The 26,773-nt window shown below is 29.8% G+C and overlaps 1 protein-coding gene across 2 annotated transcripts in view; it reads left to right on the forward strand.

Annotated features, from left to right (window-relative positions):
* The window catches only part of LOC113392520 (serine/threonine-protein phosphatase 2A regulatory subunit B'' subunit beta-like), a 114,901-nt gene that overhangs the window by 53,490 nt on the left and 34,638 nt on the right, over nucleotides 1-26,773 (forward strand). Inside the window, exon 1 of one of the 2 annotated variants that reach the window (XM_026629007.2) lies at nucleotides 2,608-2,904. The exons of the other annotated variant lie outside the window; for it this stretch is intronic. Within the exon in view, the coding sequence (XP_026484792.1) occupies nucleotides 2,860-2,904 (45 nt within the window). The 5' untranslated portion in view covers nucleotides 2,608-2,859. Of the gene's footprint in view, nucleotides 1-2,607; nucleotides 2,905-26,773 lie in introns of those variants that run through there. 2 annotated transcript variants of the gene reach the window in all.

The raw sequence follows: 26,773 nt of genomic DNA on the forward strand, positions 1-26,773 counted from the left end.
ATCCGCTTTTGAATAATAGGGGTTACTGACTTCAATTTTATTTTTCTACGAAACTATTATAGATTTTCAAATTAAACCAACGTGATATGAATGTTACTAGTTAAATATAATCAAGATAATAAAGTCATCAATGTCAAGTAAGACTCCAATACAGATTTGACATAGAAATCCTGCGAGACCCTTTTACATGTTGGTTCAGTTTCGGTGGGAATGCATTTTATGGTAAGCATGACCTGATTCGAGACGAAGTAAATCTTCAACTATCAGCAGTCTATACACGAAATTTTGTATAAAGCTTGCTTTTTATATTAATTAATTATTTTAAGGATTTAAAAAAAGGATTTTATTCAGCGGTGAATTAAATGTGAAACGATAAGATATTCGTCACTCGATGAATCTTTTGAGAAAATTTTTACCACAAGTGTGTATTTAAAAAAATGGATGATAAGATGATCGAAATGCCCTAACGTCTGGCAAGTCACCTTCGCATATAGATATACTAGTATTACAACCACCACCTACCATGGAATCTTAGATTTATACGTTGTGCTTGAACACCAGCTCACTCGCCCTTTAAACCGGAACGGAGCCATTTAGAATATCGCTGTCTAAAATAACAAAAGTTATCGAAACGGGTGGTCGGATAACTGCCACAATCAAATTTTTGACTTTGACAGTTAAAATTAACCAAATTTGTATCCATAAGCAACATAAGCTTAGGATACATTTCAGTGATCATTCATTAATTATTCATTTTCATTATCTTTCGAGTGGTGATGAGGTGAGGTGCTCGCAAAGACGAATGAATTTCCTAATTACTAAAATCCTAATCAAATTAAGTTAAATATAACCAGCTAGCTACTACCTTCGTATAGTTAGTGTTTAATAGCTAAAGCGCTTAAGCGCTAATATAATAAGTCTAAGCCTAATCCAATGAAAACCTTACAAAAAGACAACGACTAATTGTGTCTTGACCTTTGCGATGGTGACCTACTTGCGCTGGCGCATGTATCTACATAATTAATGAACAACAAAAATGTATTCAGATGTGCCTGTCTAACTGACACTGGCTTATTGAATAGGCTGCTTGTCATTAACTAGTCACCCCCTAAGGTTGTAAGATACCTGATACTAATGCTTCCTAAATACTAATATCTTTGCACGTCAATTATATCTCTATAACAGCGCCATATTCACGGTTGCCACGTCTATAGTCTGAATTTAAAGGGGGTGAAATTGTTAATTGCAGCTATGTATGTAATAAACTAGTTTTCGATCGCAATTTCTGTCGCGTTTAAGGAGTTTGCTGTCTTATATTTACATAATATATTTATTAATAATATAGCTATATTATTGTAAAGTTTAATTAAAATCCATTCAGTTGTTATTTCGTGCAAGAGTAAAAAACATGCATACATTCAAACTTTCGCCTTTATAATATTAGTATTAATTAGTAAGGATTTGGATTGTAGTGAAACGCTTCGGCTTCACACGAGTGCGAATTATTAATATAGAATATATGTAATAAGTAAGAAAAAAAAAACATTTCTTATGGAAATAAAATATGCCTTTTTTATAGATACAGATATAATGTATTTAAATTTCCGAAACACGCTGTATATTCTGGTATATTTTTTTTGTGCATTGGTTTAGTACTTAATTTTCAGTTTAGCATCACAAAAAAAAAATCTTCTCATTTTTATTATTAGTATGGATAATTTAATTAATCATTTATGAACTTCTGTCACTGTGTTATTTGGTAGATATGCATAATGCATATATGTATATATTTATATAAATAAGCGTTTTTATAGTTAAATCTATTTATATTTCCAGTTAAGAATATGAATTCTGGGATATCTACGTTTATCTCATGTACAAAAATAAACAATTAATATTAATTGATTAGTTTTAAAAACTACAATAAATCTAGATTTAAATGAATCCATATTTTCATTATAAAGCTTGCTTGTACGGTTGGACACGCTAATCTCTACAACAACAAGTTTGTTTTTTTATTGGATAGGTCGCTTATTGGAAAAAGTTATAGGCCACATAAAAACGAAACGAGAACAATAAATGTCGAGTCCTTATTACGTGTAGAGAACTGACCAAATTGAGAGTAAAAACGAGTGTCACAGATAGTCATATATATTTAGAACTTCGGGCAAAGACAAAGCAGTTCAGGACCTTTTTTAACTCTGTTTGTCAACCGATTTTCTTTCTGTTGTTTGGCGACTATTGACGAGCTTTAGTGTAATTAATTTAAAAAAAAAAAATTACATCAGATTTTTTTCTTATTGAAACATGCAAAATCATATATGATTTTATAAAATTAATGGTCAACTGGGCAAATATTATAAAGTAATATTATTATATAAATAAACATAAAATTGGAATAAATAATTTGGTTAAATATATACATACGTCATTCTATTTGAACAAATTTATTTTTCAATCAAAAGTCAAATGACGTCATAAACGAAATATACTCTACATGAATAAAACAATTAATGAAAACTACGGCAGTTTGGATGTAACTAGGAAGTATGAAAACGAGTGATAGCGGGCGTTGCCCCCACCCTACCTGCTGTTATCGGTCGCACGCTTCTTATCATACGCTGTGAAATTAACGCCGCTTTTGAGTAATATAACTCGCATGCGTACGTGAGCGTTTCAATATTTTTAATCTCATTAAAAATTGATAATAGTTTTGAACGTGGTAGTGACAAAAATTGTGATCTTCGTCTTCTTTTGAATACCAAACTTATGACGTAATACCATGTAACCTAATACGTGTATGTGAATTGAAGCGATTAACCCAATGCGTATTTTATTATGGAAAATTAAGTTAATTCTATGATTATTGTTAACAATGCGGGTGGAGGTAGTTTTCCCGATGGGGTGAGTTTGAATATAATTATAATATTTTTTCATTATGCAACACTTATAAAATGCTACAAAGAATTGCCAACGATGTGAAGTTTAATACGATCACCAAATATTTATTATTATATAATTTCATGAAGAATATCTTTTCATTAAAACATACATACGTAAGACGCGAAGATTACTCAGGTGACATGTCATCTAAACAGCAACACGAGGACGACGAATTTTTATGATTTATTTATACCTTTATTTTATTTTTATATAAAATAAATAAATTAAAAAAAAAATGAAATCATATTCCTCACCGTCGGAACAATACAAATATAAGTAACAAGTACAACTTAATAAATACAAAAAAGGAAATCTTTTAGATTATTTATTTATTACATTTTACAAGGTAGTTGGAACCTTTGAAAATGAATAACAACACTTTGTATTTCAATATACATTTGATCTATCTCCGGTGGTGTCGGCTGGCCGTCCCCTCTAAGAGTGAGCAAATAAAGAGAGCGGTGTTTGCGCTTACGCTAGTACACTATTATCTTCAACGTTAGCAAGGTCCTAAGATTGGCTGCTGTGGCCTGAATTCGGTCAGGAAGTCTTCACTTTAATCTATATAAATAAAAATTAATGTTTGTATGTTTGTCCTCTATGTTTCTTAAACTATATATTCAATTGTGATGAAAATTTTGAGTGGCTTGACGTATGCCTGAAGAAGAACCTAGTTCGAAAAAACAATTCTTTTTCATACCTGTGCGAATCTCATATTCAGTGAAAAATTTATACCTTTGTTTATTATAAGAAATAAGTTTAAATTTAAAAAAAAGCATTAATTTTATTTAGTTCATTAATCTTGTGCCATGTTACGCATTGTAAATACAGGGACTTGGATAGATTTTACCCTTACCAACATACCAAAACAGGGATTTTGTATACAAATTTAGCCTTTATTGTATAGCACCAAAGTTGCTGTATCGTTTACCGTACTTAAAATCTAAAATTATCTGACAGGATAAAACATTGCTATCTCTTTCTCGTATGTGAGGTTATAAAGGATAGCAAGTTAAAACAGGACATAATAGTTCAAAGATTGTAATAAATAGAATCGGTATCATTGTACGAGACATATTAAGATGAAAACATGCTGATATCAATAAATAATATACCATTGTTACATTGATTGAAATGAGAATGAATTGGCGTTTAAATAATACAATAAACATCACAGGTATTTATTTGTAAATATCCGTCAGAACGTCTGAGTAAATGTCCTTGAAAACTTGAACGCTAAAACTTGTTAATTGTTTAATGAAACATCAAATTGTACTTGATAATCGTGTTTGTGTGTAATGTACATACAAAAAGTATGGATAAAAACTTTATATAAGAAGAATGAATACAGTTTTTTGTTTAAAAAAAACTTTGTAAATTAAAAAAAAAATAGTTATTTTAGGAAGATCTATGAGTAAATAAACTAGCTGATGATAATTTATTAACTGCACGCAAAGACGCTGACATTGTGTATAATATTAACTTCGTCGTACGCTGTCATCCATGGGTAGTACGATGCTAATTATTATGTCCATTGTGGTGTATTACATTCCACAATCACCATTCAAACTAGAACGCCGCATACGAAGAAATGCAAATTTTAAATTAGCCGTTGAATCATGGTATCTAGATGGGCGCACAAAGGCCTGCCACGGGTATTTTGAGTAGGTAGACTTAAAATACTCTTTACCTGTTATCCCTTTTATGACAAGTACTAATTTAAATAAAACGAGTTTATCCAATTTTTCCTTGCATTAAGATCAACGTTATAAAACTACTTTGATATTGACTTAATTTCATTATTTTTAACATTAAAAATTATCACCATGTCAAGTGTTATGAAAAAACCCATTCTGTTATTTCCCCACAGTTCTCACGAATACAGAAAAAATAGTGTTTTGACCTCTGTGTGAACAATTTGATTATCATTATCACCATTACATAGTATACAACAAAGTCGCTTACCGCTGTGTGTCTCTATGTATATTTAAAATTACACAAAGGATTTTGATGCGTTTTTTTTAATAGATAGATTGATTCAAGAGGAAGGTTTATATGCATAATACATGCACAAAATAGTAGAGAAACACTGATAATTTTAGAGTTTCCAAAGTGATTTCGTAAATAAACACATTTTTTGCGCTTACATTGCAAATGCTGGCACAATCCTACGAGATAGATGAAAATAATGTACTACATTGTATTGTAAAAAGTCCGCTATGATATATGTCTATCTCTTAGGGATAACCCACAATAACTTTTTTATTCTTTACTTTTTACGAGAAATAATGGCTTATTTTCGAAGCGATTTTAAGTAATACAGCATTAATCCTTATCCAATTAAGTGCCTTAAATACATTGTGCATTTAATATAGATCAATATGATCCTTTACAACATGTAATTTGAATGAATATTTTCGAAGATATTATGGATTTAAAACGCAGGGACAAAGCGGTTTGAATTGTCTAACGACTGAAAAACTGTGAACGTTGTAAGACATTCTGTAGTATATTTACTGGCTGCATGGCAACTGGGCGAAGCTGGGGCGGGTCGCTAGTTTTGGTATAAAATAAACGTGGGACACGTCCATATAAAATATTCATATTATAAATCAACGGGCTACTGATATATACATTTTAAAATTAAACTTTTTATTTAGTGCACATGACTAATTACAGTCAGTAAAAGCAATATGTTATTATACAAAATAAAGTTATAATAATTTATAATGCGTGAGGCACAGACAGTGTAACTAAATTAAAAATAATAAAAACAATTTACAAAAAAAAAACTTTAGCGGTCGTATACCACGAAAGTATTTTTTTTTAGTAATTATAGGTGAAGAGATACCCTTTACTCCGGAGAAACCTTTCCGTAGTAAAATATTCGTATGTTGACATTCGACAGAGAAGACAGCTTTGTTAAACTAATGAACCCTTAAACAAAACAAATATATAGATGTAGCTGCTATAAGTATGTAGATGTCAACTATTGACGTCATAACCTATCAAGATTGTTCATCTATATTCGCCTTTCTCTAGCAGAAAAGCGGATTAAAAATGTATATATTTTACTACGCAATTGGTTTCATTAATATTGCATAAAAGCTCAGAAGACGCTACCGCAGTAAATTAGTTTTGAATCTGGAACATTTCTTTGCAAATAATTCTCAACTAGGTTTCAATTAACGCGTTTTATATTTGTAAGCCTTAATCGTTTTGTTTATTAATGAAACTTGATTTGAACTTGAAGAATAAACACAGTTCTTCAATAATTATCATTTACATAAAATGTATATGTCTTTATCAAATAAGCCGTAGATAATCTTACGATACACTTAAAACATTCATTATTTTCATTATTGGTAAGATAATATTCACAGGCATACAGACAAAATCAATATTTAATTTCTACGTGAATGTTTTTTTTTTATATAACCACTTTTGATTTACAATCATTATAGTATTGAACTAATTTATTATTGACGACCTCCGTGGTCGAGTAGTGTGTACACCGGTTTTCATGGTACGCCACTCCGAGGTCCCGGATTCGATTCCCGGCCGAGTCGATGTAGAAAAAGGTCATTAGTTTTCTATATTGTCTTGGGTCTGGGTGTTTGTGGTACCGTCGTTACTTCTGATTTTCCATAACACAAGTGCTTTAGCTACTTACATTAGGATCAGAGTAATGTATGTGATGTTGTCCAATATTTATTATATTAATTTAAATTGGAATAAATATTTGGATTATTAAATAAATTATCTCTATCAGTGTTATGTCTTATAATAATTGACCTGACATGGGAAGGATCAAAGGCATTAATATGTGCAGCCCAAAATAAAGTAATAAAAAAAAACCTTTATATATGTATAAAAATATATATTTATAATTAGTATGTAACAAAGGAAACAATAAAAATTTTAGAGTCGATAAACACATTGTTGAGTCTGAGCAATAGCTTCTCTGTTGGGATCGACAAATCACTTGAATGCTGTAATCTCGCATAGGGTGAGGTTGACCTTTTACGAGAACTCGATATCGCTTAATTTTTAATTTCTCGTGTGTCGACAATGTAGGTTCTTTTCGTTTTTTTTTAAATATATGCTTACGAGGTTCGCTTAGATATTTACATTCTTGTATAATAATAATTGTTTTTATTTTTATAAATAGAACATAAAATTCAGTATTTTTGGAATTATTGTGAACTTTATTTATTTTGTATCTTTTTATTTAATTTAAATATGGTAACATTTATTTCATATCATCTGTTTATGCAGAGTAAATTCCAACACCTACGTTAATTATTGTACTTTAATTATATTATTGTCCTTATATCGAAGGCTAACGGGACATAATTTATACGTGAATAAACATAATTGCAAAAACATTTCGTCATATTTTTTTATTTTTAGCAGTAAATTATGTAATGCCAAACCAAATTAGGATATTAAAATAGTTCATATTTATTAACTATATTTACACATTTAATTTAAAAAGGCTGCTATGTAAATAAAATAAATGAGGGAGCCGTGCATTTGTAATGGATGATAAAAACTATTACGAAAGCATTTCTTTTGTTTGTTGCTGTTAGACATTTTTAAAGGATATTTTTACTTATCCTCAAAGGGAGATGTTTCCTCTTTTTATATAAGTAGATGTATTTCACAATTTACGGTTAAAACTTTATAAAATATGAGAGTTTTCACGAAATCTTTACGAAATTAAGTATAACTTTAGTCTTATGCCTCGCTTCATTATCGCTAAATTGGTAATAAGCCTTGAAAGGTCGTCTGAAGGGACTTTCAGAGGCTCCCGCTTGTATTTTATTTCATAGTCTATTGTTTGAGGCTTTAAAGCTGGCCAGGCGTTAAGCTACTAAATCATTATTACAATAAGAGTAGCAAGAATTTCAATTTGTACCTAATACATTGCGCGATTATTGAATTAATTTAATTTGTGTTTATAATTATCACCGCGAGGAAAGCTGCAAGTATCAATTCTGCCATTTATGTATCTACTAATTGCAATGGAGCTTCGTAAAATAATCTCTTTTACCACCATTACAATACAGGAAGAACTCTGAGCCCAATGACATTTGTAGACTGATACTATAAAATTTGTATTTTTATTGTTATTTATTTTAACATAGACTGGTACAAATTGCACCTTATAACCCCTATTGTGTGTATACATTTAATATACTTTTATCTGAAATCGCAAATCTAGTCTAAGCCTTAGGTAAATTATAGAAAATTAATTTATAGTCGTAGTTGAATCGTAATTAGTTAAATGTAGTATCAACTTTTTTTAAAAATATACTAATATATTGTTGACTCCTGTTGTGTCGTACAAAAGTTCTAATATTATTAGCATTTGTTATAATTTAATTATTCACAACCATCGGCAATATCTCAGGAACATGTTTTCGGGTAACTTGTGCTCTACTCATTTTTAAGCAGATAAACAAAGGAAAATTAACTTTTCTAAACAAAAAATTACGCACTTCCCAAACAAACCTTCAGATATCAATAAAAAAGTACAAGTTTTATGTTAATGAAAGATTTTTACTTTAAACATTAAATAGTAACATATTTAATTAATTTATTAAAATGAACAGTGCTTACAAAAAGTTTTTAATATTTATGTTACTCAAACTAATGTTATAATACGAACTCTAGCTTAATAGAAACGCTTTCAACGAGTGATCACTTTAATAATAAACTCAATTTAACTAACAACATTATACTCAAGTATTCAGAGTTATTCGCAGATGCAATTTGAGATATGCACTTGAATTTAAACCTTAATTGAATACATACAAAGTAAATATTCCTCTGTCCAGTTTTTGCCGCAGTAATGCAGCGCTTTGGACGAAGCACATGTCCATTGCATACTATGAGAATTCATTAAACAATAAGTAATTGAACTATACGAGAATGTCTTTTCTATGAACTCAATTCTAAATAGTGTTATAGCTTTCTATTTAAGGCTGATTTTAATACCTTTTGCAATTAGACTATCAAGAGAATTGCCGACTTATGGATTAAATCTTATTTAATAAATATTAAGTAGTAAGTAAGGGCACATATTAATAGTAGGGCTTTATTTAAGGCCGTATGTATAGTTACCGCCTACACAACCTTTGTATCGCTAGTTAGCGATACTATTTTGAAGTATAAGGCATTGTTTATCTGTTTTAGTGTGTCAATCACACTAATCATTACTAGGATTTTTTTTTTAAATATTTCTAAATATTTAAATAAAAAATGTAGTGTGCGATGAAGGTTTTACTTGGCGGTAGGGTTTGTGCGAGCCGTGTCTGGGTAGATATCAACCACTCATCGTATATTCTACCGCCAAGTAGCAATACTTAGTATTGTTGTGTTTCTATTTAACAACAACATTTATATGGACAGTGGTGAGCACTTACCATCAGGTAGTCCTCCTACCGATGTCATAAAGAAAAAGTAGTATTATACGGATTATAAAACAATATTTGAATTTCATTATTTAAAAGAAGGTGGACCTCATACCTTTTCTGTAAGAAGTCAGGGCGAATCAGTTCAGAGAATCAATCTGTTTAAATAATTTATAACATAAAGACGTGACAAACCTAATGAATTAAAATAAATAAAAAAATGAATAATATATTTAATACAATTATTTAAATTTTCTTATGGATAATACGCAAAGTCAACATGCAATGGGTCAATGATAGCTGTCATATCTGCCCATAGACATTCCATTACGTTGCTGATTTATTGACGAGAAAACTTTGTCACATTTGAATTCATTTTACGCTTGTTTTTTTACACCTAAATATAATTCAATACGTTCCACTGCAGAGCTAAGGCCTCCTCTCTTTTAGTGCAAAGTGAAGTTTTCATACGATGTTTAATTCACCACTGAATTATAAATGCAAATTATGTTCTCAAAAATTCGTTTTTGTCCGAGCTTGAATACGCAATCGTCGGTTAAGATGCACTTTTCGTTTTCTAACCATTGAACAATATTGGTTATTACTGTAATACAAAATCAAATAATCAAGCACACTACAATTAAAATACCGTTTATTTTAAAAGTATAACTACATGCTATAATTAAAAATATTATTATTCAATTATGCAGGGCGGGAGATACGTTATGTAATTGTTTACTCGTGTAGCACGCGCTAAACAACGCCTTTTCTCTGCGTTCAGATTCCACATCGTAAAGGTAATATTTCATTTTGTTTGTACTTTAAAATAGGGCCATTTTCATTTTATTATTATTAAATTATGAATGATATTTTCATCTTTATATTAAGTGCAAATAATTGATTTCATATATACCTGTACTAACCAATAGTATAGAACATAGTGTTCGTCAAATCACATTTTATAAAAGGTATCGTAAATTATATTTCATAATGTGTTTTCGTTTAATGATGATTTGTTTTTCATTTGTTTTTGGTCAAAAATTAGAGAACCTCTAAAGTAAATCAATGGAACAACTACAGAGGCTTATTATCTTAATCAAGCAAAAATATAATTGTCATAGTTTACACTTTACACACACATTTGATGGTCAATAGACGCAGACTGCATTCAAAATGGCGCTCGATCAATGGTTACCATGGCGACGCGTCGGGAACGCTCAGCTGGTTTGAAACTCCTGAAACCATAACACCAGAGCCTTATGTTGCTTTTTGCTTAACAGAAAGGGACGGATGTTCAATTGGACACGTAAATAGTATGTGAGAATGAGACGGAAAGAGGCTAAATTTGATATTGCTACAGAGCTCAGACTGACAGAACTGACAATTTTTAGATATTTTTAACAAGTGGAATGTAGTCTAATATTAACCTATTTCATTATTTACTTAGTAGTTTTACAAGCATTTATTGTGTAGAAAGTACGAATTATTATAATATTTTAAATGCTAAAATGTCCTTAGATTTTTGATGTTTAATTTTAAATATTTAATTCATATATCTAAATAATTATATCAGTTTTCGACACAGTGACGCTTGCTGTGTTAATTAGCAATGTAGATTTAGCCTGCTTGTTTATATTTACACAATTTGTTGATCGGGTTGAATTTGTGTAAATATAAATTTTATCTCTTTTTGTACTAATCAACCATAATACTAATAAATTACAAAAACGCTTACTGACTTAATAAAATAAAACAGAATTATAGTTTATTAAATGGAACATATATTTCATGGCTTTGTTTGGGTAAAGTCTTAGCCCGCATTGATTTTGGACAGTTAGCCGTGCTGTTATTCCCGTCAAGTTGCCATCAACAGAGATTTATGACATTTAGACGAATCATAGATTAAAAAATTTTACCGATTATTTTAATATTCTAGGAATTTTGTTAAATGTTGCCACATTTTGAAGAATCGACCACGTTTATGATAAATCAAAAATAAGATAGTCATAGTTTTGTAACAAACAATTTATAAATTAATCGTTAGTTGTAACAAGATTATTAGACAATTTAGAAAAATTAAATAAGTACAGCACAAACGTGAAAATAAATTCTGTAACACATAACATTAAATACTTCAATACAATAAAGTTGTTATACTCAATAATTTTCTACGCCCATAGAAATAAAAAAAAAAACTAATAACAGCGTTCGATATTCAAACGTCATAATTATCATTCCCTCGTAAAATGAAGTACTAAATATGTTGTAAAGCGATAATTATGATTCTACACTCGCTATCCCGATACGGTTACCAGCAGGAACATAACGAATGAATTATGAAGCACACTCGATATTGGATACATCGTAGTCGTCTTTAAAGTTCATCGAACGAATGGTATCGAGCAGATATAAAATTAATTAAATTGATTACACGATTCTTTTACTACGTCGCTCTGTCAAGCGATTGCTTAAAACTATAAAACTGAGAAATGAATATAATTACAAATACATGTCCAGATGTAAGCTTTCACGTGGTCTTAAAACAGACTTTTCAGTTATGTTATGTTTCTTGATCGTACTCTTCATAGCTGAGAGTTACATATGACCTTTTTATAAAATCGACGGCTCATATGTTATTGACTTTAATTTATTTTATCCAAAGATGAAATGTATTCATTTTCTACGACATGAAATATCAGTGAACACTGGGGTTAAGTCCACAATTGATATTTTTAAACAGCTGAGCCATTTCGGCTTCATACATTCAAATATGAATGATGAATATAACAATAAAATGAATGTATAAAATAATCAATCAAATAATCCAAAGGTATCATGAAAATGAAGTATTTTAATGATATATAAATGATTACATCGATATATACAACGAATAATCCCAACAGCAAACTAAATATTATAGGTTTTTATTTATTATGTTTAAGCAAAATTTCAAAAGAAATTTATATATTTTATAAAAATGTGACATCATACTTTCTATTTTATACTTCTGAAATTTCCACAGTTTCATCCGTTTTAAATTTGTATAATATATGTTTCATACAATTTGACATACTGGTACACTTCAATGGTCATTGTGCCGCTCTTTGCGGTAGCGTACATACCAAACATTCCGCAATAAATGGATTATTAAACGCAAATAAAAAATATTCACATCGGACTGGGGACGTCTGATACACTTTGCAAATTTTAAAATATAAATTAAAAGCAGCACAACTACCTGTATCGATGACTGGACCTTCTTCAAGCTCTGTAAAAGTCTTACATACTCAGTAATTATTATACGTATGTTAACAATAATATGTACTTGTATTTTTGTACGTCGCTTGTAAGATTGAACCAGCCAGTGTATCAAGGAAAAAGAGACATAACACCGTAAACTCATTGTTGCCACAATAGCAATATGTTTTATAATTCTTTCATTATCTACTTACCAATATCCAACCTTTTTGCTTGATTCCATTGCAAATATTAAATAATTAAAAAAAAAACTAGTATTCCAATATTCAATAAGTAGCAAATTCATAATATTGCGTGTCCAATAAAACAGAAAGTATCGGCTCCCGAATATGAGCCAAATGTTAAGTAAATTATATTGACGATATTGACGATCGCAAAACACTTACAGTTTTATGTGAATAAAAACGATAAATCGGACACACAACAATGACATTGAAAAGGTTATGTTCTGGTGACCTTCATATACATGAAACAATGTGAATCCTCGAGACCTTCAGACGTTAAGACGGACGACTTTCATTATATAAAACAAATGGAGTTAATGCTTGTTGACTTCCAGGCAGGAGACATAACATACTTACATATATAATTGTATTTAACTAACATGACTGTATTTTTAGATGTGGAAAAAGAGTAACTACTGAGTTTCTTGCTGGTTCTTCTTGGTATAATCTACATTTCGAACCGGTGGTAGCTTTAATATAGTTTGTTAAATGACGATTCAAAAATTCTTGTAAAAGCCTACTCGAATAAAGTATATTTTGATTTGATTTGATCAAAGTCTGTAAAATAAGATGGAAATCGAAAGTTATACTTCGTGTATTTAATCTTAAAGATAAAAAATTTTAATACAAAGCATACGTTAGATAATATACTGTGTCAAAAATATTTTTTTTTTAAAATAATTATCTATCTATTTAAATTAATTGAATATGATTATGCTGTATAAGACACGCGTTGTATTCAAAGTAATAGTATTTAAGAATTAAGTAAATATTATTGATATTACAGAGAAGTCACACGAGCAATTTCTACATAATAAGTATAAATAGAATAATTATTAATAACGTGACTTCGACGTCTTTGAAATTTACTTTATTACGAGCTAAATTACGAATGAACAGTATATGTACACACCGTAAACACGTGTCATTCAAATAAATAAAGAAGAGTACTTAAAGTTATATTTTTTAATTTCCTTAGTAACACATTCTCTTAAGTCTGTCTATATCAATATTATAAATGCAAAAGTAACTCTGTCTGTCTAATTTGATGACATTTGCTATGAAGTAAGCTTGAACTACAAGGAAGAATATAGGCTACTTTTTATTATATGACAAATAACTGATGTTGAGCCCCTAAAACGCGAGCGAAGCCGCAGGCGACAACTAGTTATTAAATAAATTGTACATTACTTTATAGGATTAGGCGAAGATTGTGTGTTTCCGTTTATAAGTTTTTATGGTCGCAATATTTTCAAAATTTACACGAAGTAATTATATTTTCATTGGAATAATATATAACATACTTATAATAGATAAGAATATATATTTAATAAAATAATACGATCCTTATGATGCAGATATTTATGTATCCGTATTTATAGATATAATAATTTTATTAATGCCAAAAGTCAGTACACGTTTCGAAGTTGTTTTACATAATACACCTTTCTTAATGATAATGGAATATGTAAATCGGGAAGGAAAGCGAAACTTGAAAAGGAATCTTTTAAGTTCGACTTCTTTTTAAAATTCAGTAAACAGTAGGAGTATATTATATTGAGGTTTTATTTCATGAAGGTATTTTTTATGGCCGGGCAAATGGGCGATCTGATGGTAAGTGGTCACCAACACCCATAGACATTGGCTCTGTAAGAAATATTAACTGTTTCTTACATCACACTAATTCGCCACCGACCTTGGGAGCTAAGATGTTATGTCCCTTGTGCCTGTAGTTACACCGACTCACTCACCCTTCAAATCGGAACACAACAAAACTAAGTATTACTGTTTGGCGGTAGAATATCTGATGAGTGGGTGGTACCTACTTATGGGCTTGCACAAAGCCCCACCACCAAGTAAGCTTTTCATATAACAACCAATATTATACATATTGAACCAAGTTATCCGTCCCTACTGTGAGATGTATATCGTGCCCCACTTCCTTCTTTAATTGGACCAAATCAAATTAAGGAATAATTTGATTCTAGTAGGTCCTTACAAGCGCTTAAGATTTTATTCATACTATATTATAAATTTGAAAGTAGCCCTGTCAGTCTGTTTGTCTGTCTGTTACACTTTCACGGACAAACCACTGAACCGAATTTGATAAAATTTGGTTCAGTGGTAAAATTGGTTTGGATACAAACCGTTAAAAGGCGAACGAAGGTGCGGGCGACCACTAATATTTTATGAGATTAAAATTTAAAATTACCAGTTACCACTAAAATTATTCATATCAACTGTATGCCTTGCCTTACTCTACTAACAGATATAAATAACTGATTACATTAGAGTTTAAATTTACTTGCAGACAAATTATAAGTTTTTAGTTACAATTTTTTTTTTTATTTCTCGTAGTAAGGGGTATACTTGTACTTATTATACTACTATCTAATGTTGTTTACACCTTTAAAGGCTTATCAATCGAATGTTATCTACATCAGTTGTTAATTTTAAATGCTTAGTGATAAGTTGATGGTGTAACTTTTTCAATAAATAAATTAAATAAATAAAAACACGCGTAGGCTCTTCTAAGGCCGCTGAATGAGACAGCGCCACTTATAGAATCAAGCGATGAGTGAGAATCATGCTTTCCAAATTAGCGGTAGAGTTTTATCTTGACTCTAAAGTGGAATCGAGTCGTTGAAAATATACTAACTGAAATAAATAACAATTGTTCAAGATATTAAGGAATCGATTTCATGTAAAATCAAAAACCGTTTTTATAGGTTTTATGTAAAAGCCCGTAAATTTTCTTACTACTCCGGGACATTAGACTGAACTCCAGTTAAGAAATGGATTTCAAAGCTCATGTCACCAAAATTCCACAGTATAGGCTGAATTCACATTATTAATTATCACGAAGCTGTGAATTCCACCTGGTTGTATAACCATATTTTCTTTCACCATGTAATCTGTGACAAATAAATGCTCGGATTTTAATACGACATTCGATTGAGATGACGTGATCCATCCACTAGATCAGTCAGGTAATCTCTACTCTCAATGTATGTTAAATTTAAATTAATGACGTATTTTTATTATAAAATTACTCGAAAATGTATCCGTAAAGCTCCACATTTATTGATTCACTATCGGCCATTGCCGTTTCCCAATTTGGCGTGCGCGAGCGGACATGCGCGTGCGACTATTTATACAACGCGCCCGCGCCGCTCTATCCCGTGCCTTATAATTATAGACTAGAACCCATTGCGAATACGATGTACCGTGTATGCGATGATTGTAATTCGTAGGCTATGAGTCACTTGGACACTTAGGTGATATGTGAAAATATTGGGGATATTTTTCCGATATTTTTTTTCGATATGCGTAAAGGGCTTATACAAATGTAATCACTGAAACAGCGATAAGGCACATTTCATTTTTTTTTTATAAACTTAATTGCACAAGTCTGCATACAATAAGTTACACCACGTTAAATTGTTATCCGAGTGCATTAGTGTGAGTGAGGGATGCTAGTGCTTATAATGTGTCTTGATGTGCGTGGGAAGACTACTGTGACGAAAGAATATAGTACAAATTAGATTCAATTTGTTAAGTATAATTTATTAAAACGTCTATAATTTTATATGGAGGGCACGCCTTCATTGAAGGAATCTATTGTCTTAGAGAAAGTGACAGATATTTAACTATAACAATTACAAAATAGGTTATTTATACAATAATAAACATAAATGTGTTAAGAGTTAGGATTCAATTATGACACAATACAATAATTATAATATAAAATTAATATACAATTTCAAAATATAAATACTTATGTATCAAGAAAAATAGATTACATTAGAATAACCTAATAAATTTAGGAAGCGTGTATGAGAAGTTAGGTTCAAAGAACACGAACGTTAAATATTTAAACAGCAAATATCTTTTAAACAAGTTTTAAATATTTCTCATTCCATCGACAAGTTTAGAGAACAGACCTTATGGAAATAAACAAACGCATTTTTATTTTAAACAAGGAACCGGCAAGCGTTTATGAATTATATTCTGTTTAAAAATTATATTTATAATCAAACATTATAAATGTAGAGTTTACTACTAGAGGAGAGATTGCCTCTCTCCTATATTACAGATGTATTTCTTCATACTTTATTATAACTGTGTGTATATACGAGTAGAATACAGAGTATAAAAGTTTATCGTAAGTTTTTGTGTTTCTGGAATAAGCAATAATTTCTCACTATTGTTTTTTATAATTCTTAAAAGTTGTTACAATTCTAGTAAGATGACATTAGTGTTTGCGTAATGCGAAACAGTACCAATAGCTTACACCACTAAAAATATCGCTTAGATATTAGATTAAGTACATAAAGTAAATTTTTTGTCAAATATTCTGACAAACTCGTTAATTAACTAATCAAAACTACTTATTAAAGGCTACGTGAACAAAGTATTATTATAATATGACAATGTTGGAGTCGGCTCTTAACCTGCATGATTGCTCTAAATGCGGAGCTTACTGTCATAAACTTTAATCCTATAACATAGTGTCCTCATTTTCAGTTTTCCATTGCGGTCACGGTCATTAACAGAGTAAGTATATAAACCGGCGATATTACAAGTTTATGTACCAACCCTTCCATTTCTCTTACTTGGTTTTCAAGCCTAAACGTCACGCTAATAATTTTTTTTTTTAAAAGAAAAACACAGTAACTTTATTGGCCCGACCCGGGGTTCAAACCCATCATCTCAGGATCTGCAGTATTACAAGGATATGCAGTCGACCCATCATGCTTTATATTTATTATTTTAAAAATACAGTTTAGATGTACTTGAATGTACAAGAATATATGTCTATTTTATAATTAACACGAAAAATTTGTCCTGATGTATTTATTGTACTTAACAATTAATTTAAATTACTAGAACTTAATGTTAATTAATGTAAGTCTTTATGTAAAACGCAATTACGCCTACGCACATACTGTACATAAGGTCGTTATGTATTACGCTTTCCATCGCATGTACACAACAGTATATAACATTAAATAGTATTTACGTATTAAACAAATGTGTTCAGCTACACTTGAGTACCATAACCATTTATCTACATATATGTACAACTACGTACTGTTAACATTTCTAAAAATGATTACGGAAATATATTTTTTGTACGTTTATACATATATGAGATAATATAACTACGTACTGTTAACATTTCTAAAAATGATTACGGAAATATATTTTTTGTACGTTTATACATATATGAGATAATATAACTACGTACTGTTAACATTTCTAAAAATGATTACGGAAATATATTTTTTGTACGTTTATACATATATGAGATAATATAACTACGTACTGTTAACATTTCTAAAAATGATTACGGAAATATATTTTTTGTCCGTTTATGTTCGTAGATACACTTGGAAATATTGTTATAAATATTTAGGACGAACATAACGCAAATTTTAATGTAATATTGTCATTCTAATTGGATTTATGATCACGTGTGCCGAGTTGCGTGTAATTATGTGTATACAAATTATTTAAAACTGCACGCAACTAGATATACGTGACGTAAATTCGGATACATTGCTTTCTTTGTAGAATGTATTTTCGAATACATTGCTGCATTGCTGCGACCTGTAGTTGTTTAAGTTTTTTTTTTATTTATAATTTTAATTATTATTTTTACTAAAGAGATGCTAATAATAACTAGAGAGAAGAGAAAGAAAGAGACTTTATTTTAATTCGGAAATCTTAAAAAAAAAACATGTGTTATCCACATTGATTTGTCGTTTAAAATTACTATCATGTAAATATTTCTTTACTTTTTTCGTAATAATTTCACTTTTAGTTTACTCATAATTATTTAAAATACTTTTCTCCGTTCTGGCAACAAAAGAACTTAAGCTCAAAGCAGCTGAGATTACTTTAAAGCTATTACTAATGTCTAGACTTTGTAAGTACAACCATCAATCTTTGTAACTTGTATGACCCTTACAGTATATAATTTGTATAGTTTTGAAAGTTGTACCCTAATAACGAACTTCGAGGTTTTGTGTATAATAAAGATTTATATAATTTAATCAACAAATATATACATACATTTCAAATTAAATACTAGCGTCCTACCCCGGATTAGTAAATATAACACTAGAATACAGACATTGTTTTGCATTTTTTTCTTTATAATTGTTTAATGATATTTCACAATTTTTCAATATATTATACGCATACTTAACCTTCCTAAATTAAACTGTCTATTAGTGAAAACAGACAGTATACAGTATACATAAATAATCCGAAAGCGATTTCATTTTAAATATATTTAACATCTTGGGAAGTTATTTCTGAGTACTAGTTATATTTAGAATATAATAGCATTTGATAGCATTAAATTCGTGCTAAAATTCAAGTGAGCAAAGGTCGTATTGTTGACTAAGTTCAGTGCAGTGTTCGTAAGACCGATATTTACACAAACTGTTGATTCACAAACATTTAGAAAGCAAAATGTTTTACGCTCGAAGTTTATACGCTATGTTCGACAAATATACACATTTGCAAGCTAATTATTTTAAATCGTTTTAATGTTTATCAACAAAGGACACCTGTAATTATAATATTTTTATTATTATAATTACTTTCTTTTAATACGCTAAGACAAATCTCTAATCTGTTACTGTTAATTAAAAAAAAACACATAGAAGATTAAGTAGTAAAGTAATGTAACAACCTCTCAATGGCGACTGTAGAGTAAACATTTCATCTTATTTTAAGGTCTGGAGTCTTTTAAACAACAATGTTCTAATGTACGTGTACATTTAGGTACGTTTAACCGAATTTGAAGTCCCAATCTTTAATTAGGACTCACATGTTTCAACTACCAAGCCATCTGACCCAGCTTTTAGGTCACATTAAAATATAATTTACAAAGATCGTGCTTTAGCTTTATAGCGTGAAAACGTTGATGTTGCCTCAGCACTCAACTCAAAACTCAAACTGCTGCGAAGATGACAGCTTCAATTTTATCGCAACAGCACCAATTTTCTCTGTATTTAATTGCAGAAATTATTCTCTTATAATATCTACACTATATCATTATAATGTAATATTATTTTACTAATATATAATAATTATCAATGTTTGTATAATAAAATCAGATATATTATCTCTCATATAATCTATTTTTTTTAATAATGTTCAGTCATTTTATATATTATCAGTCTACTATTTGGTTTGTGGATTTGTTTTTTTTTTAAGTATTGAAAAAAAAAACAAATCTGACTGCAGTGACACCAACTTTAAGACTTTTTAACTGCGGAAAGTCGTAATAGATTAAATCGATGAAGCCTATTCATTGTTTTTCAAGTTTTTTTTTCAGCTTGGCTTAAAGAAAAATTGTAAAAAGGAAAGCGCTTCGAATTACTGTTTTGTAATTTGTGTAAAAGTGGTTAATAACTACAATAAAATCATACTCAAAGAAACTTTTAATTAGTGTAACTTATCTATAAAAGATAATATATCTGTAGTTTATCTTTATTTCGAACAACGATGCCTGTGTTCGAAATTTTAATATGACTTTAATAGCTTTTCATCTTTGCATAGAAAGCCAAGCGAAAACATTTTCTCTTTGACGTATTTGATTAGTTTGTACGCGTGTTAACCAATTTTTCAATTAACTGAGTAATATTCACTTGAGCAGTATTTTTTTAAATTTATTTATAGCAGAAAAGGGTTCCGTGAACGCTATAATCCCATATATAAAATACATAACAGAACATACAATACAATGTTCTGGCGTTGGTAGAGTTTCTTACAAGTGGGTAGTTACCCAATGGCACAAAAACATCTATTATAATTTATCTCTAAAAATAAGAACCTCATTATAATCTGTTCCCCTTATTATATTTCAATTTATGTAATAAAAAAAAAACACAAACGACCGTAAGATTTTTATCCCCGAATACTTATCGTTAAACTGCTTTCTCACTTACACTGAAAAAATAAACCTCTGAACTCTGAACTAAAAAAATGTACCTACTATAAACAGTTAGGAAAAATTGGAGGAGGGGGGGTTTCGTAGGTTTTATGTATAACAAGTAGCCTATGTCATTCCTTGGAGTTCAAGTTTGCTTATAACAAAGTTGATCAAATTCGGTTCAGTAGTATCGTAAATCGTCACAGACGGACAGACAGAGTTACTTTCGCATTTATAATATTAGTATAGATAAACCCCTCAATCCCGTGCATCGTTTATATTTGGACTAATCTTAGATGCCATTTCATAGATTTACTATTTTTCCCTAATAGATAGATTAATTAAAAAAGATTAGCCACATATATAGTTAAATAAAAATACAAAGTGCAATTTGGGTAAATTTATTATAAAGTTAGTATTTCGTGCCATTTAAGAGCATACATGGCGTGCGCTGTGGCAATCGATAGTTATAAGAAAATTTGATAAGTAAATTGCGGTTCAAAGAACAGTTCTAAAGAATGGCCACGATATTATATGCACGAAGTCGGGTCGGTCACTATTACAATAAGCGAAAAATAAATAAATTGTATTAAATGCAAATTTGTCTGACTGTCCTAAAAACATTTCTGTATATTTATGATACGTCAACATAATCACTATGTTGATCATTAATTATACATAAACTATCATTACGCTGAGTTTCTGTTACGAGTACTAGTTTTCTGATATGTTAGGTTCTTATTAATCGATTTACGATAGCTTCTACTCGTAGATTATATTTATATTTAGGTGCTATTGCGTGATAATATCGAAATCGCAATATTGCAACATAGTGAAACTTCTTTGGTTTTCTCTAAAATCCTTAACGAATAATAATTGGTAATTAAATAAATCAATCATTTTAATCAATTTGTTTTTAAAATTATTCTAAACAGGATGCTATTTATTACATTTTCAAAGCAACATATACAGGGTTTAATACGAATTTCCACCAGCGTCCTTTGTGGTCATTTTATTTCGGTTGTTTTGAAATAAGTTCCTAGTTGTTATACATTTTTGGAGAGCTGATAAAACGTTTGTTTTTAAAATAATCTGCAGGACAAGTTTCATAACGATGTTTTTTTGTTTTTAAGGCATTTTTGTGGAAAAAAAATTGAAATAATATCTTTTTCCGTCTCGCATTTTTAAATTTGGACCGATAATTATTGTTTTAATATTGACAAATAACCAGTGTTTATTCGTTTTTATAAATCAGAAGAAAAAAATACATTTTAATTGATACTTTTTTTTAAATAAATTTTTGAAATTGCATTTTTCACTTATTTTGAAAAAATCTAAAAAACGTGATAACTCAAAAATGGTTAAATTTTGCATCATACATATGGGGGTTAAAATTATTGCAAATAATCACCCCTATCACCTCCTAACGGGAATACGTCGAATTACCAATAACCCTGTATAATTGTGAACAGTTTAATTTATTATCTATAATTTATAACTTATACTGATTTTCCGTTTGACAGCTGTCAAAATTTTTCTTTTAAGTACAGATTAATTTATATTTAAATGAGATAATCATTGTTAATGTAAAAACTAAGGCTACCTGCATCTAAACAGCCAAGGATTCTTTTAATTGGCATAATGGATTAATCAATCAACTTGCCATTTTCGAACAGACTGACCGGCCGTCTTAAAGTTGTTGCGATGTGTGGGAGCGGTCATTATTTACTAGTAAAGCCTCATACAAATGTTTTCTTTTTTAATTCAGGACAATGTAGACTAACTAGTCGAGGATTTTAAAATCATTATTAAATTATTTATCAGGAACTACATATTAATAAAATTTAAAGATTAATTACAAAAAAAAATATACAACCGCCACCGCTAATATAAAAACAGTAATTATTTCAGGCCATATAAGTTAGTGTCATATAACCTACAGAATAGTAATTAAACGAATATGTATTTATTCAAAAAAACAGAAGCTACAAATTCGGATATTTTATAAATAAAAAATAGTTTGACCGTATTTTCTGTGAACTTCGCTTAACATTGCGGACTTCTGCTTCAAGGTTGTCGTCTCGGTCCGTATAATCTGATAAAAACACATTACGTACATAGAAAAATTCAATATCCCGACGTGATCACACAAAAGGACGTGACAAATGGTCACTACAGGGAACGTAGTCTTATGCAATAATAATTCATCAAAAATCGACTATTGTCGACTGTGGAAGCGTAAATGTGTTTTTAATATTTATATTCATATAATATTTTGTACTTAAGAACATAAAATAACACACAGTATTATATAAAAGAGACGCAATGAGTTCAGTAAATATAACATTGTTAATTACATCCCACGGATAAGAAGCGAAACATTATAATTAGGTATATTATTTAAATTAACTTATTACATCAAATATTTAACTTCAAAACATTTAAGAATATTTTTTATAAGCATACCATAATATTTTTTTTGGTCTACTTACATTATAATACTTAAGTACAATAAGGATTCAAAGCACCTTTTTAAATACTTAATGAGATTTGTCTTTTTAATATTTCTTCGAATCATATTTTATCATTTGGGTCATCAAATTAGGTGCAAATTATCTTGGAAACTATATTTTTGGCACTGACTCCTGTCTAGTATGCCAAGTTTCACTCTTCGATCCTATTCATTCATTTTTAATCTATATCTAGTTAAAATTACCCTTTAATGTGGATTACATTTTTTTTTAAAGTTCGTGGATTGACTTGTGACGTCTATAAAATTGTAGGCCAAGGAGAATCCTAAAACGATTTTAACGGGCGTGCCAATGCCGAAGCGATGCGTGTCCGTTATCCGAATAGATTGGAATGTTACCACAGATAATTAAACCTAATGATAGAGAATCATGTACTTTCTCACTTAATGTGTATGGAGAAAATTTTAATTTTTTTTAATTTTTCATAACAGCTCGGTAACTTACGATCTACATGTTGTCTGTCATATTTAAATGTAACATTTTGTAACAGATAAAATTTAACATTTTGTCCGTGACATTTCGCATTGCACTTTTTACTAGGGTTTTAATATTGTTTATTTAACACAACAGTCTAAAAATATTGCATATAATAAACAGGCTCTAGCATTTTACGTTGACCTTATGCGTAACGAAATTCTATTATTTTGATGAAACGTAACCAATTCGTGCGAACGCGTACAAAAATTAACCATAAAATAGAAATTTCTAGTAAACACAGATCTTCGCTGGCATTTAAGTTATAAAATATATTTAAAAATATAGATGAAATGGTCATTTACTGTTACCTATTATAAATCTTACAATAATTTACTTAGTAATTTTTTACATAACAGTGAATAAACCAAAAAACAGCGGCTTCCTATTTTCATGGTTCGTGGATCCTTTAAAATCGGTGTAATTGTACTATTGTGATATCAAGGTTTTATAAATAAATATGTATTCACTTGAAATAGCTATTTATTTCGTACTCGTATATTGTTTACATTTATATCATTATGATGGCTGAGTGGCTGAGTCCATGAGTTCAATTTATATTTTCATATTTAAAAAGTTACCGTTCGATTTGAGTCAAGTTCTATTTAAAAAAAATGAACATTGAAATCAATGAAAAGCGGTTTCATAGCTTTCATGCTGGAGAGAAGACTTTTATCTGTAAGAAAGTCGGTGTATTACAGGGTCATAGACCGACAAGACTAGCGTGTTCGAGTGGGAACCACTTAGCTAAATTCGCAGCAGTGCAGACTGCAGCTGCGGCCAGAAATAGCAGGACACTGCAATCGATAAAAATGAAAATCGCTGTTGCAACTTGCAGTACGCTGAGTGCGTATTGTTGACAGAAATGTGTAGGTTTTTCTATATATTATTAATAATACGAGTTAGAATAATCAATTAGGAAATTATATTCTTATGAAATTTATATCATTCGTGAGCAAATAGAATATATTTCGAAATTATTTCAATAGCTCAATAGAAATACAATGTTTTTACTAGTAATACTACAATATTACTATTTATATAAATATACATAAAGCGATCATTTTGAACGAGAAATAATGAAAAATTTATAATAGTATTTGGTTAAATGTTAGTATTTTATTTATGTAAATTGTATTAAGAGCTATAACATTACATATAATATTTCTTTACGGCTATTTAATTGAGATAAAATCCACAAAATAATAATAATAATGGCACAAAATAATGTCCCCGATAAAATCTACACTATATGCCATTATTGTACGCGACGTATACAAATTTTGCAAGAGTATTTTGTATTATGTATAAAAAAACAAGTAGGTAACTTACATACTTCGGTACTCATTCATGGAATATATTGATCATCTGCGAATTGAATAAAGAAATTGAGTTCATTTTAATTTATTTTTTATTTTGTAAACGGTTTATAAATATTGTATTGATTTTACTGTAGGATTTTATCGTAAATCTGACTGTCTATCAAAGCATAGCCAAAACGGAGTCTAGACAGTTCAAATTTGGAACGAATGTTTAGTTCTTATTACGTAAGCAACCGCTGAGTAAGGATTTCAAGAACTTCGAAGGAGAAATGGGACTTTTACCCGTACGAAGTCGGGACAGGTACCTTGTTTCGTATACACTTTTATTCAGTGATTTCCAGTCGGTTCCCGTTTCATTGTGAAGCGATAAAATCAAATGTTCCAATTTATATTATATTGAATCTAACCGCGCCCACGCCGCAGTTATTTATACCAGGATATTTTCGGTCGCTATAGAATTTAAGCGGGAATCGTTTACACAAAAATCTATACAAAATATCATGATATCATTACAATAAATAATTAACTAAGGGCTTTAAAGTAATTATAGATACAGTGGGTAATATGATCTGCTGTTATTAAAACGATTTAGTTAGAGGAAAATGTAGTTAGGAGAATAATTTTCATATTTAGAACGCAAACATTTGTAAAAAAAATTTGTTCACATAGAAAATAGGAACAGGATCTAGTCTATATCTTTTTTTAGTGGATAATTTAAATCTATTAATAATTATAATTTAAAAAAAGGCTGTTTGTTTACTGAAAACAGAAATATATTTTTTTCTAAATGATCAATTATATTGTAAGGAACGTACATAAGTATATTGCTACAGTTCTGGTAGCTTTTTTGCTACATCAAAACATTTCCTATATAAACAAAGACTTAATTAATTATAATTTAGCAATTAATGTACATTAGAGTGTTTAATTAAAAACGTTTTAATATTTAAGAGTCAAGAAGTTAATGGAAACACTTGGATCTTTCACACACGGTTTAAAACCCGAGCAAGCACCGCTGATTATTCTTGTACTTAATTTGTATTTATCATTGACCTCGTGTAACGGTAAAGGAAAAAATATTAAAAAAAAAAACAGTGCCTTCAATACAAGCCTCATACTTGAATTTTTTATTATATTGGAAGGAGGACGAGCGATTCAGCCATAACTTGGTAGATGGTCACCACTGGCAGTGAGAAATTTTAGTAATTCCTAACATCACCAACAAACCACCAGCCTCGGATTCTAAGTTGTTATGTATCTAGCGCCTGCCTGTTGGTTGGTACACTGGTTTACTTATCCTTCAAACCGGTACATAATTATACTATTTCTGATTGTCGGTAGAATATTTTATGAAAGGGTGGTACTTAGCCAGACAAGTACACAGTTACAGCACTACCACCAAGTTCAGGCTTCTACTTAAGTGATTTTTACTCAGCGACGGCGTAGGACGTATTATTAATTATTACATATTTCAGTTTCAAATAGAATTTCTTCTTTCAATGTTATATTGTTATCCCTAAAGTCGCCAATTATGACAGACAACCAAATCACTTAACTTCAATGTTCTAGGGTCCAGGTCCATTATATAGATTGCTCATTTGATAGAGTTCATAGTTTCTACCCACGAGAGTCGGAATCAAATTCATTAGGA

The sequence above is a fragment of the Vanessa tameamea genome, chromosome 5 (genome assembly GCF_037043105.1).
Source record: "Vanessa tameamea isolate UH-Manoa-2023 chromosome 5, ilVanTame1 primary haplotype, whole genome shotgun sequence".
NCBI classification, from domain to species: Eukaryota; Metazoa; Arthropoda; class Insecta; order Lepidoptera; family Nymphalidae; genus Vanessa; species Vanessa tameamea.